The following is a 12,343-nucleotide window of genomic DNA, read 5'->3' on the forward strand; positions in this document are numbered from 1 at the left end:
CAATGATCATGACAGTTTCCCAAACTATAAAAATATGCTGCACCAGGCAAATTTTGTGCAAAATGCAAATATATATGCTAGGGATAGCAGGATGAAGAATGTGGTTTTCCTAAGTAATGAATGTAAAGTCAAAAAAAATTTTTTGGCATGAGGCTGTAGATCATTCTTGCATGGCTACTCCTCCCATCAGAGAGTTAGAGGAGGGACTTTTGGAAGGGAATGTTTACCTTGCCCTCAACACCATGCCATGGGCAGGGTTTTAATTGAATCAGAGGCCACCACCCTCATCTTTGTTTTTTACTTTTTGACAAATGAACCAACCATAGGTTCTGCTGGGTTGTGAATTAAAGGAATGCCAGCTTCATCCAGAATCTCAGAGGTAATACCTAACAGGGCAGAAGAGTTGTACTCCATTGTGCTTTCTGACAAGGAGGATTCCGGTTGTCCATCAAAAATCACGTGACTTTAAGAGTCCCTCAACAGCATAGATTGCCAAAGGGGAACATGAAACCATTTTTCCTCCATACATTTTTGACAAGTGAGCTCTGGCCAGGTGCAGATACAGTGGAGGAAACAAACCTGGTGGTGAGTCTTGAGCATCTTGGGTCATGGTACTTATACTTGGCCCCAAGAGAAATTGCCAAAGATTCAAAGTGCCCCTTGTCCTAGCTCATGCCAATATCCCTGGGTTTCTTCACTGTGGAAGAAGCTGAGGCACCAGTGGTTAAGACCCTTCTCTGAAGGAACAATAAAATTAATAGCACTGGGGAGAGAGGGATTTAAACTCTGGTTTGCCCTATTCTAAAATATATTAGTTTTCCCTTAACCAGTACACAGCACATGCTTGTATAGTATAAAACTGTAGCAATTTTCAATTGATAATATTAAATTTTTATTTTTAGTAATCCAAACTGGGTTTTAGGTCACTGACGTTATCCTTAAAACGTATGCTGAGAACTGCATCCTGCCTTAAGAAAACCCATAGGAAACTAAGATTTATATAAATCAGAGACTGTTACTTTATAAAAGCGTTCTTCACTTTTAAAAAAATTTACCATAGGATGATTTTTCAATAGCTAATTCCTCTAGGGTCATTCAAAATACCTTTTTTTAAGCCACTGAAATATAGCTTTGCACAAATTCATGTTGACATAAAGTAAGGTACGCTTTACTTACCAGTGATTAGCTAAATGACTGGCTGAGACAGGATGGTTTGTCAACCTGCTCACCTTTGTAAGAGAGAGCCAGGGAGTTGGAGATAAACTATTCAGACATATTTAATCTAGGTTGGAATGTGGCAGCCCAAAGTGGTAGCTCACAGAAGAACAGAGCTTCCGCTACCATGCTGGGGACAGTGCTATTGGGAGCTTTGACTTGCTGGCTTAGGCCCACAGCTCAGTGGCCACGCAGAGAAAAGGATCTGGAAGATCGTTTTATCCCCCAAACCTGTGCTTCCCAAGACAAGGTAGCCAATCCCACCTGCAGACATGTGGTCTTCCACTCACACAGTAGCAGGCTGGTGTTGCTTTTAACTTCTGAATCATGAACCCACCTTGATAAACTGAATGACTACACCCTCAAACCTGGAACTCTGGGGAAAAACTAAGTGGGGCATCTCTGAGTTCACATTCTTCGTGAAAATAACTGGATGGCATTTTGGATTCGGTTCCTCTTTCCGAACTTCTAGGGTGCAAGACCCCCTCCTCACAGGACCACACCCCCCGCCCCATCCACCAAGACCTCCTATGTGGAGAATAGGGCAGCTCGTCCATCCTCACAAAGATCAGAGCCTGGAGATACATTCAGCTCACCTTGTCTGAATCTCTCATTCGCAGTTGGAGAAACTGAGGCACAGAGAGGTGAATGTGCCTTCACCAAAATTTTCCAACTGGTTCAGGGCAAAGTCAGGCCTTCACTCTTCTTCCTTCCAGGACTCAGACCACCTTCCTGGATGGCCCCCCTCCAGGCAGCACAGATAATTCAAAGGGTAAATCATCCTCCCCTCACTTTTGTTTGGTTCCGAAAAGTACAGAAAGTAAACACCTGACATCTTTCTTACCTCCCTTCTCATGTTTTTCTTGGCTGGGTACTGATGAGTTTATGTGAAAGGACCACGGACACTTGTTAAGTCACCAGGGGAAGCTGGTCCTTCATTAAAGTTTTCTATTAATAACCCTTAAAATTGGAAAATTCACATGAAAGGTACTTGAAATGTGACCATCCCTTAGTCACAGGCAAGGACCTATGAAAGTGTATGCGTAGGTGTGAGATGTTTTGCATCACTGCCTCTGAAATGCAAGATGTCATAGGAACATTGTTACATCAAAGTTAAGCCAAAAGAGCTCAGCTATAAATTTTAGATTGTACAAAATCATACCAAAAACAAGTATAAAACGTTATTGAAATGCAGCAGTATAAGTCTAAGTTTTTCCTCTCCCATTTAAGGAGAAGGAGAGGAAGACAGGAACTCTGAGGCTTTGCTCACTTAGTTGGCTGACGTAGATGAGCTTATTTTGTTCTGCACAGGGGCGCACTGGCTTGGAATACTGGGGTTTTTTTTTTTTTCTGTGCTGTTCTGACTTGCACAATAGAGAGGCTGATTTAATTTGACAGCAAAGTAACACCAAGCCCCCAAAATAAAATTACCAAGATGTAAAACAGCGTCAAAACTCCAATTAGTTTGTGCATCCTTGAAGCTTCGGGAGGAAACCAAAAGGCTCCCGTCACGATGAGCAGGCATCAATTTAAGCTGCAGAGATTACTAAAATGTAACCCTCTAATTGAAATTGCTCAGAGCACAATATGACAGAGGGAAATCAGAGGAAAATAAGTGAATTTTTTCCCCCTCAAAAAAAAAAAAATGACTCATTACAGAGACTGTTCTATTAACTTTTAACACAACGTTCCTTTGCAAGAGCTGAAAAAACCAAGGGTTTCAGAGGTCTGGACAGAAAAAGGCACTGGACACAAGACAATACATGCTGTGTCACTGAATCATATAGAAGCATTGGCCATTTGCGTAACATTTGAAAAATAATCAGCATTTCACCAGATCACAAGCATTTTGAAGTATATTTACAACTTCCACGAAGGAGGAGTATTATTCCAACCAAACTTCAGTTTTTGAATGAATTTGAATTTTGTCTCCAGAATGAACAGAAATACCTTGGTGCCCCCTCAATTCATGCCCCCTCACCCAGTGAACCCACAGCTGCTTCCCCTCAGTTTACTAATGAGGAAGTCAGCTGCCTTTATTCTATGGGGGTCACTTATTGATAAACGTGTCAATCGTGGCTCTCGTGGTGAACCCCATTTTACGGATGAGGCGGTGGATGACTGAGGCAGAGGATACTGCGAGGAGTCCAGACACAGTCACGCTGTGTTGAGTATTCTTAGACTTTGCCTCACAGTCTCTGCCCTGCCTGGCACCCTGTGGACACCAGTGGGGCATGCCCCAAGGGATGTGGGGAAGGCTGAGGCTGAGTCAGGTTTTGGCGTTGGTTGGGGATGTCTTAGGGAGAGCTCCAAATGGCTTTCCCAATCTTTAGGTGCTTTGTGATGAGAGTTCAGGGGTCCTTTCAGCTTGACAGCATTTCCTGGAAAGCACTGACTGTCTTTGACCGTCTTTCCCTGAGGGCTTCATATTTCTATCACCAGCCGGTCTTCGTCATCGCTGCTGCTGTCACTGAACTCCACTCGAGTTTGCTTCCTCATTCCTTCCAAACTCCTCTTCTTGATGGTTTTCGAAGGGGTTTCCGGGACCTCTGTGGGCTGCCCTGGCTTAGAGGGAACCACAGAATCCTTCAGAGCAGTTAATCCAGATTCTTGGCATTTCTCATGGTCCTTTCCCAAAGGAGGGCAGGAGACGGGCATTTCCCTACACCCGTGTTGCCCACTGGAGGGTAAACGTGTCTGGGGTCTCCCTTCCTCTTGGCATAAACTAGCTAAACCTGGTCCTGGAGCTGGTATTTCAAGACGAGCTTTTCCAGGTGACCTCAATGGAACCAAACCTGAGGGTCTTTGCTCAGGTGAAGGTTTCCCTGGCCTGAGGGACAGTGACCTGCCCTGTGCTACAGCTCTTTCATCCGGGGAGTTCTGGGTCTCCCCTGTAGCTTGGCCGTGGTCTTGTGGCTCTGCACTGTGAGTTCCCAGGGTTGTGTGACCTCCTCTTGCCCCTAGAGAAGTACAAATGGCAGCCACAGAGGTAGCAACGTCATGGCAGGGAGAGTTTCCTTTGGACTCAAAGGATGAAGGTTCTTGAGCATCTGAGAAAACGCACAGTTTGGGATCTGCCAAGACTTGCTCCTGGGAGGGCAGCAGCTGAGCCTCAAGCAATCCCACGTCGAGACCTTTACCATGGGACAGAAGGCTGTTGTTAGCCACTTGCACACAGGAGTCAGAAGGCAGAGATGATCCTGACCGGACTACAGTGTTCTGAGGACAATAGTCACCAGGCTCACCAGCAGACGGAATAACATCCTGTAACAAAGTGCAAAGGAAAATATGGGGTGGGGGTGGGAGGCAAAAGGTTAATTGGTACAGAAAAGCTCATGGTCAGAAGCATGGTCCGCAATGAAAACAAGGTTTTGAGTTCTTAATGATTCTTTACCGAGTGTGAACTTCAATATCATATTCTCAATCGGTCTCCATTAATAACTAATTGAGGCATTAAGACAAATAACAGTACCTGTTGGCCTAAAATAGGTTGATGAGATTGCCATGTGTTTTTCTCTGGCTTTGTGAAAAAGGAAACGCCTCCTGATTATCCTAAGCACACTGAACACCAGCAAAGAATGAAGAAGCATGATCTGGACAATAGCTAGGTAGGGGCAGTCCCAAATTACCCAGTCCCACCTGCATGGGTAATGTGTCTCTTTCCCTGGTAGCCCCTGGACTTGTGCTGGAAGAGACGCTTCCTGAGCTTGGTCTCCGGTCCTCCTCCTCCTTCTCTTCGTTCCCACAACCAGGAGACGATGTTGAGGTAGCACAAGATGGCTCCCCTTGCAGGCCAAGCCCTACAAGTGCGGAGAAACATGGACATGCTCCTGAAATCATAAAATCAGCAAATAGGAATGTCCTAAGAGTTTACCTGTGTCTGAACTGTGCCATAACCAGCTCTGAGCTCATTAGCCCTCATCTCACACGGCGCATACAGGAAATCAATTTACCTTGAACCAATTCCACAGTCAAAGAAAATGTCTCCACTTCTGCTACGATGAAGAAAGCAGCAGCAAAACCAATTCCCAAAGGCAGGGGGAGGGAAAAAAATCTTAAAATTACATATATTTTTAAAAACTTTTTCATGTAGCTCTTTTTCATCAGTCATCTTCCTGGCCATGTCTGTGAATTTTACAATGGCTTGAATTCTCTGGCCACACAACCGGAGGTGGAGAGTAGAAAGTCCCCCTTGTATCACATATGATGTCAAAGCACCGGGCAGCAAGAGGTCAGGGAGTGGGGGAGACAAAGGTGTGACAACACCCACAAAACAGCCTCTCCCTGGAAGGCAGGTCAAAAGCACTACAAGATTTCAGAGGGGGTAGATCCCATCATGAGTTCAGATCAGAAAAACATTCTCGGAATGGCTGTGTCATCAGAGAAAAAGCATTAGATGCCTTTTTAAAGTTGCTATCATTTTGATTAAAGTTCCAAACATACAGACTTTTAAAAAGTCAAACCTTTCTACTTATTATGAAAGAGCAACATCTGCCCACCCACTCATCCTTTCCCACTTGGGATTCTTACACTGCGTGTCTCCTCCCCTCCTAAACGCAGGCTTCTAGCACTATGTATTGTTTTGTTTGTTTGTTTATTCTCTATGTTTTTTGTGGGGGTTTTTTTAGTTTGGAGTATAGTCTATGACTTCTCTAGGGGAAGAGGAGGGTTTAGGATGGGCACCCTTTATCCACAAATTTCATCACCCTCCCCCCCACAAGATACGCACACGTCCCTCTCACTTCTCCCCAGTTGAAATATCTGCTGTCATCATTTTGCTTAGAACGTTGAATGTTTACATGACTGTTCTGGGGGACTCACCTTTCACAGCTGAGCCATGTACTATGCTGTGGGGACGCTGCCTTTCTTGCCAACAGGGTTCTCCCTGGGTTAATCATGACATTGGTTTTTTTCTCCTGCAGAGTTTTCTGTGGCCTGATTTCTAAAATCATCCTTCAACCTCCTTCCTAATGGTTCCATCTTTTTAGAAAGCTCTCGTGAAACTTTCTTTTAATATAAGCTTTTAAAAATATATATATGGAATTTATTAAGTTGACATTAGTTAATAAAATTATATAGGTTTCAAGGGTATAAGTCTACAGTACATCCTCTGTATTGTATTGTGTGTTCACCACCTCAGGTCAAGTCTCCTTCCATCATCATTTATCCCTCCTGCACCCTCTTCTACCTCCCCACCCCCCCGGCCCCTCTCCCTCTGACAATCACCAGACAGGTCAGAAAACTTCCCGAGTGGTGTTTACCGGTATCTGTCTGATGAACACCACTCGAGAAACTTCCTGACCTGCTCCCTGGACTGCTGACCCAGGGCCCCCTGCTAGGCTCTGCCTCGCGACTCCTCCTCACCATCCTTGGTATTTTTGGTTTTCTCTCTTGCTCTCCTAATACAAAACTCCTGGTAGCTTCAGGAGAAAGGGTGCATGACACAATTGTTTAGACTTTAATTGACTGCTTGTCGGGTAGAACATCCTGAACTAGGATTTATTTTTCTTGAGAACAGGAGCCAGGGCCCCCACTCAGTTCCTGTTGTTCAGAAGCCAACATGACTTGTGATTCAGAATCCTTTAGATGCATCTTTTTTTGTTTTTCTCTATTTGAAAGTTCCTAGGGTTCTTTTTTGTCTCAGTGTCACCGTGGTCCTGAACAATTTTCCTTCATTATCTGGGTACTCAGTGCAGCCTTTTGATTTGAATCATTTCCTTCAGTCTTAGAAAAATATGTTATTTCTTTTATTTTTTTTCCCCTGATGCTTTGTCTTTCCACTTTCTCCATGAGATTATTGGACCTCCTGGTTTAATGCTCTATTTTTCTTATCTTTTCTATATTCTATTTCTTTGTGTTTTTTCATTTCACCTTGGGGAGAGTCTCTCCATGGATGACTCAGCTCCTACACAAGAACCCTCCAACCTCCTGCCTACAGCATGCTATAGTCAAAACTGGGGATGAGAGTTTGGGGGCTCCGTGTACAGTGCCCATCATTCGGTTAAATCCTCTGTTTAAGATATAGCCCCCTCACTCTCTGATAAACTGTGCCCCATGTCCCCCAGTATTGTGTGCCCACTCAAGAGACTAAACCACTAATACTGTGCAGGGGAGAACAAGGGAACTGACCCTGTGCTGTGAGGAATAAGGGTAGGCAGAGATGGGGGGGGGGGTCTGACTGCTGCCTAAGCTTCCATCCCATCATCACCTGGCACCATGAACGTCTGGGTTTTTAAGGTTTGACCCCCTGTTAAATTGGAGTTATGTTCTCGGGGGTCTGCTCAATTGGTGACTCTCAGTTTCTGCACTCCATTCCCCAGAGTTGTGGCCTCGTTTCCTCTGTCATTCTGTCCTCGTGGGCTGGTGCACCACAAACACATTTCTTTACTAACCCCTCCTGGATTGTCAGAGGAAAGTGTAGGCAAGTGAACGTGTTCTGTCCTCCATCTTGAACCAAAAGGACAGACCTACTTCTTACATCTCAGGGGCAGGTTTCCAGATTACCAAGCACAGTAATCTTGAGTGAATCCACTTTGAAAACTGATAGAAAAGTGCAACAGTTGGGAATGGGAAGGATGATTTCTCCTTGAATGCCTCTTCACTTGAGCACCTATGTATTGTGATTCTCTAATGACACAGAACCAGGACTTTGGCATTCTATTCATTGGCTCAACAAATATATTCGTCCATGAACTGACTGTGACACTCAATGCTAAGGAATCAGAAAACCAGACAAAAGGATCCCTGGCCCTTGGGAGCTTCTATTTCTACGGGGTAAAGAAACAAAGACAAGCAAACTAGTAGATGACATTATTTTGGGTTTGACAAGGGTCATGAAGGAAATAAACATCAGAAAGTAACGATAAGCAAGAGATATAGCAGGGGTCGGGAACCTTTTTGGCTGAGAGAGCCATGAACGCCACATATTTTAAAATGTAATTCCATGAGAGCCACACAATGACCCATGTATGTTACGCATTATCCAATAAAAATTTGATGTTGTCCCAGAGGACAGTTGTGATTGGTTCCAGCCACACGCAACCATGAACATGAGCGGTAGGACATGGATTGTAATACGAGAACGTTTTATATTTTTAACGTTATTATTATTTTTTTTATTAAAGATTTGTCTGCAAGCCAGATGCAGCCATCAAAGGAGCCACATCTGGCTGGCAAGCCATAGGTTCCCGACCCCTGAGATATAGAGACTATGACAATAAACAGGAGAAGAGGGAGCACTACAGAGAGGAACAAAGGGGATAGTGCGGAGAGTAACACTACATTACAGAGAACAATGGGTGGTAACTGTTGCACGTAAATGAGGAAGGCCTCTCTGAAAAGGTGACATCTAAAATGAGATCTTGAGAATAAGGAAGGTCCACCCACAAAGGCCATTCCAAACAAAGGAGGAACAGATGCAGAGGCCCTGAGGTGGGAAGGAGCTTGGGGATTAAGGAACCAATGGGAAGCCGTTGTGGAGGGAGAGTGCTGAGCAGGGAAGGGACCCAAAGGAAGGTTGGGAAGCCATCAAGGGTTCAGATCTTGCAGGGTGCAGGTAGGTGATGGGAAGTGGTTTAGTCTTAGTCATTGTGAAGAAACTAGAGTTTTTTACCAGGGTTCCATATCTTTAAAAGATGCAGAGACTGAATTTGGGGGAGAGGGGAATAGGAAAAAGCAGTTACAAGGTTACCAGAGTAGTCTGGGGGCCAGACGAGACGGGCTTGGCTAAGGCAGTGGAAGTAAAATGGATGAACAAGGATGAACTGAAAACATTTTCATTCCTACCCATGAAAAATCACCAGAAGATAATAAGGATGATAAACATTTCGATAGACCCATAGTTTACCAAGTGCCTCCCTCTAAGAGGATTAAGCTGTGTCCCCACAGTGACAAAACAACCAGGCAATTCATTCAATTTAATAAAGTAAAACCAATTAGTATAGAGGAAATAATCAGATTGGCCAAATGTCTTCCCAGCAGGTTGTTTGGGGTTTTTAGCCTAACAGAAAGGCCATGTGCACATTTGACCAATAACTTCTGACTCACCTGAGAAAGCCAGCGGGGCGAATCGATTGATTTAATTTGCTTCCGACCTACCGGCTACAGAGAAAAGTGAGTTATCTTTAATAATTGTGAGAAAACGCCCAAATAGCGTCACTGAAGCATGTTAAACGAATTTGGATTATTGAAGAAGGATGCTAACTTGCTTTTAAGTGAATGGACCTTTTCAAGAAGTTAAGTCGCATCCTGGCCAAATGTTCAGACAGATTGTGGTCTTGTTTGGGTTTCAGCATCACACGGAAATAAGTTCCTACATCTTCAGAAACTTCCGATACTTTCATCATCAGGCAATCTTCAGAAATCCCACCGCTCTCACACAATTATGTGAATCTTACTAGAAAAGCCATCTCTGGTCACAGCTCTGTGTGTTGTCCTGCCCTCCCCCGATGAAATGCTGCATTTTTAATCATCTGCCTCCAAAATAGTTGCCCAACCATGTTTAGAGAGGTAGAGACTACTGAAAGTGTTGTAGCAAATTTAAATTTAGCATCTTGGAAAGGCTTGTAGGAAACTGTTAAATAATTAGAAAGAAAAGGGAGTAAAGAAACACGAAACTTACAACATGGCTGTAGACATCTTTCAAGGCAAACTTGCTCCCGGCTATCTAATGCTTAGGCCTGATTAAAATGCTAATAGACACATTACTCTAATATCATTATCTGAAAATGTAAGTGATTTAATACAGTTCTTTCGGTTGCCCCTATACACCAAGAAGTCCATTAATTTGGAATCCAAAGACTGAGTTAGGAGAAAGGGATAAAAATGAGTCTACCACATTGGCCTTTGAAGAAAGCGTTAAGTATAAACAAGAATGCAGGCGTAATCTCCTATTAATTGATATGAGATTAAATTGTTTAGAAGCATCCCTGACATTGAAGAATGCATCATGTGCGAGCAAATATAATTTGCAGTTACTTAAGGAAAGCTGAACAGAACACTAAAAATCATCACTATGTGGGCAGTGATTTGCTCATTTAGTCAAAACTTTGTCAAGCCTATATTTTTTCCTGAGTTCATATTTTTGGAGCCCGTATTATTAAACCTAAATATTTCTTGAGCCTGTATTTCCTGAGTATTGTGTATATAGCTAGTACTCTGCGCTAAAACTATGCTGAGTACAGGCAGTGTGTTCAGGGGCAAACGAGGCAGATACCCTCATGGAAATTACAGTCAGATAGGGGAGAAATTGAGTCCTCAAATAATTATACAAAAATGTCACCAAGCAAACATAGTGAATACTATGAAAGAAAAAGCAGAAGGTATTACGAGACGATGCCCCAGGAAAGGAGTAAAACCACACGTATGGTAAAATCATTCTGACGTGGTACCTGCTTTGGCCGGTTTTCTCTCTAATGAGTTTGAATTATTCATTCATGTAATTATTCAAGCAATGTTTTTTTTTAAGTTTCTATTGCATTTCAGACACTGTCTTAAACTGTTTTGAAACTAAATTCATTTGTTTCTGCAATCTTATTATTATTTTGTTTACAAAGCTTCTGTAGAAGAAAATATTTGGCTGAAAAGTATGGAGGAAAGAGGTTTTTTTCCTCCTCAGTAGGGGCCAGGCATGGTCGATTCCAATCTGAAAATGATCAGAAGTCTGTGGGTGGCCAGCAGTGAGAAGCAGCCTCCGACTGTGGTCCCAAAGGCAGAGGGGGACTCGAGAGAGGACCAGAAAAATATATTTATCGAGTGCAGCCTCAGGTATTTTTACACTATCCTAATGCAATCTTCTGGAAGTTTGCCTCCAGGTAATCACAAATGAATCTTTTCTTTCAGAAACCACTTTTCATAGTGGTTTTCATCTCTTTTCTATTTCTTTAATGAAAGGAACCAGAACGAGAACCCTTCCCGCACAGAAATGCTTCACCTAAACTGCGTGGAGGGCAAAGTGGTGTTTAAAATCTTGCTTTAAGTCAAAATTGTTATCACGTTCAGACCACACGAGCATGATTTGACAATACAGAGAAGAAACAGGATTATGGAATCCTGGGAGAAAAAAAGAGGGCAATAAAAGAAATGACAACGGAAACATCCCATGCCTAGACTAAGCCCAGCAAAACTACCTTATGTATCATTATTTGAACAGCTCCTCGTTGCTAAATGAATATTGTGTGCGCGGCTTTCTTCCCTGGAACGTAATTGATACACTCGCCATGGTGTTTCATCCTTCCTCAGGATTTACACCCGAAAATGAAGGAGAAATTATTCTGTTTCAGCAATTTCAGAGCACTATGACTTAACTAATAGCTTTAGGGAAAGAATGAGTACTTCTCTATTAATTCTAATGAGAGAAGACGTAGGGGAGTCATTAGCTCGTGTCAGAGGAAGAGAAGGCCAAGGGGAGAGGAGCCCTGGAGAGTCCCACCTCCCTCCTCCTGGCTCCCGGAGCCTCTGGGAATAGGCAGGCAGGTTAGCTCCCCCGAAGCCCTGGATGAAAACAAAGGAAACTCCTGGAGAAAGCCCGTGCACAAAGGCAGCATCTTCTTCTATTCCAGGGATTTTATTCAAGCCCCTTCATACAGTATTTAGAAATTGTACCTTTTCTGTCTGTCTTATTAGATAAATCAGAAACCACCCACCATCACAGCCATCTCTACATGTCTGTTCCTGAGATGAAAGTGTATCGATCACTCTTCCCTCTCAGATATTTCCTCCAAACTCGGTGAAGGGGGCTGGGCGGAACCATTTCAGTGACTTTAAAGCTTGGTTGTATACCCAAGCGTGTTCCTTCATAAAATGAAATGGAGGCCTACAACATAAAGAGAAATAATAAAAACAGCTCAGAAACACTCTTGGGAAAGTTTATCTCCAAGTCCAGCCAGGAAAATAGGTTTTGTGGGTGTGTTTATACCAGTGGTTTTCAACCAGGGTAATACCTGGAGACTTTCTGGTTGTCCTGACTTGGAGGGGAGGGGTGCATCTTGTAGATGGGGACCAGGGACCCTGTGCAACACCCTACAGTGCATATGATGACCCACCACTGAGAGTGACCCAGCTCCAAACATCATCAGGGCTACGGTCGAGAAACGCTGGTTTAAACCAAGAATCCCAAACTCGAATGCGA

The 12,343-nt window shown here is 43.5% G+C and overlaps 1 protein-coding gene across 2 annotated transcripts in view; it reads right to left on the reverse strand.

Moving 5' to 3' along the window:
* Nucleotides 1–931: 931 nt before the first annotated feature.
* ZNF831 (zinc finger protein 831) overlaps nucleotides 932–12,343 on the reverse strand; it is a 99,013-nt gene continuing 87,601 nt past the window's right edge. For both annotated transcript variants that reach the window (XM_066387338.1, XM_066387339.1), the window contains exons 5-6: nucleotides 4,855–5,015; nucleotides 932–4,479 (exon numbers count right to left, since the gene is read on the reverse strand). In XM_066387338.1, the coding sequence (XP_066243435.1) occupies nucleotides 3,640–4,479; nucleotides 4,855–5,015 (1,001 nt within the window). In that variant the 3' untranslated portion in view covers nucleotides 932–3,639. The remainder of the gene's footprint in view (nucleotides 4,480–4,854; nucleotides 5,016–12,343) is intronic.

Source organism: Saccopteryx leptura, chromosome 5 (assembly GCF_036850995.1).
Source record: "Saccopteryx leptura isolate mSacLep1 chromosome 5, mSacLep1_pri_phased_curated, whole genome shotgun sequence".
Classification (NCBI taxonomy): Eukaryota; Metazoa; Chordata; class Mammalia; order Chiroptera; family Emballonuridae; genus Saccopteryx; species Saccopteryx leptura.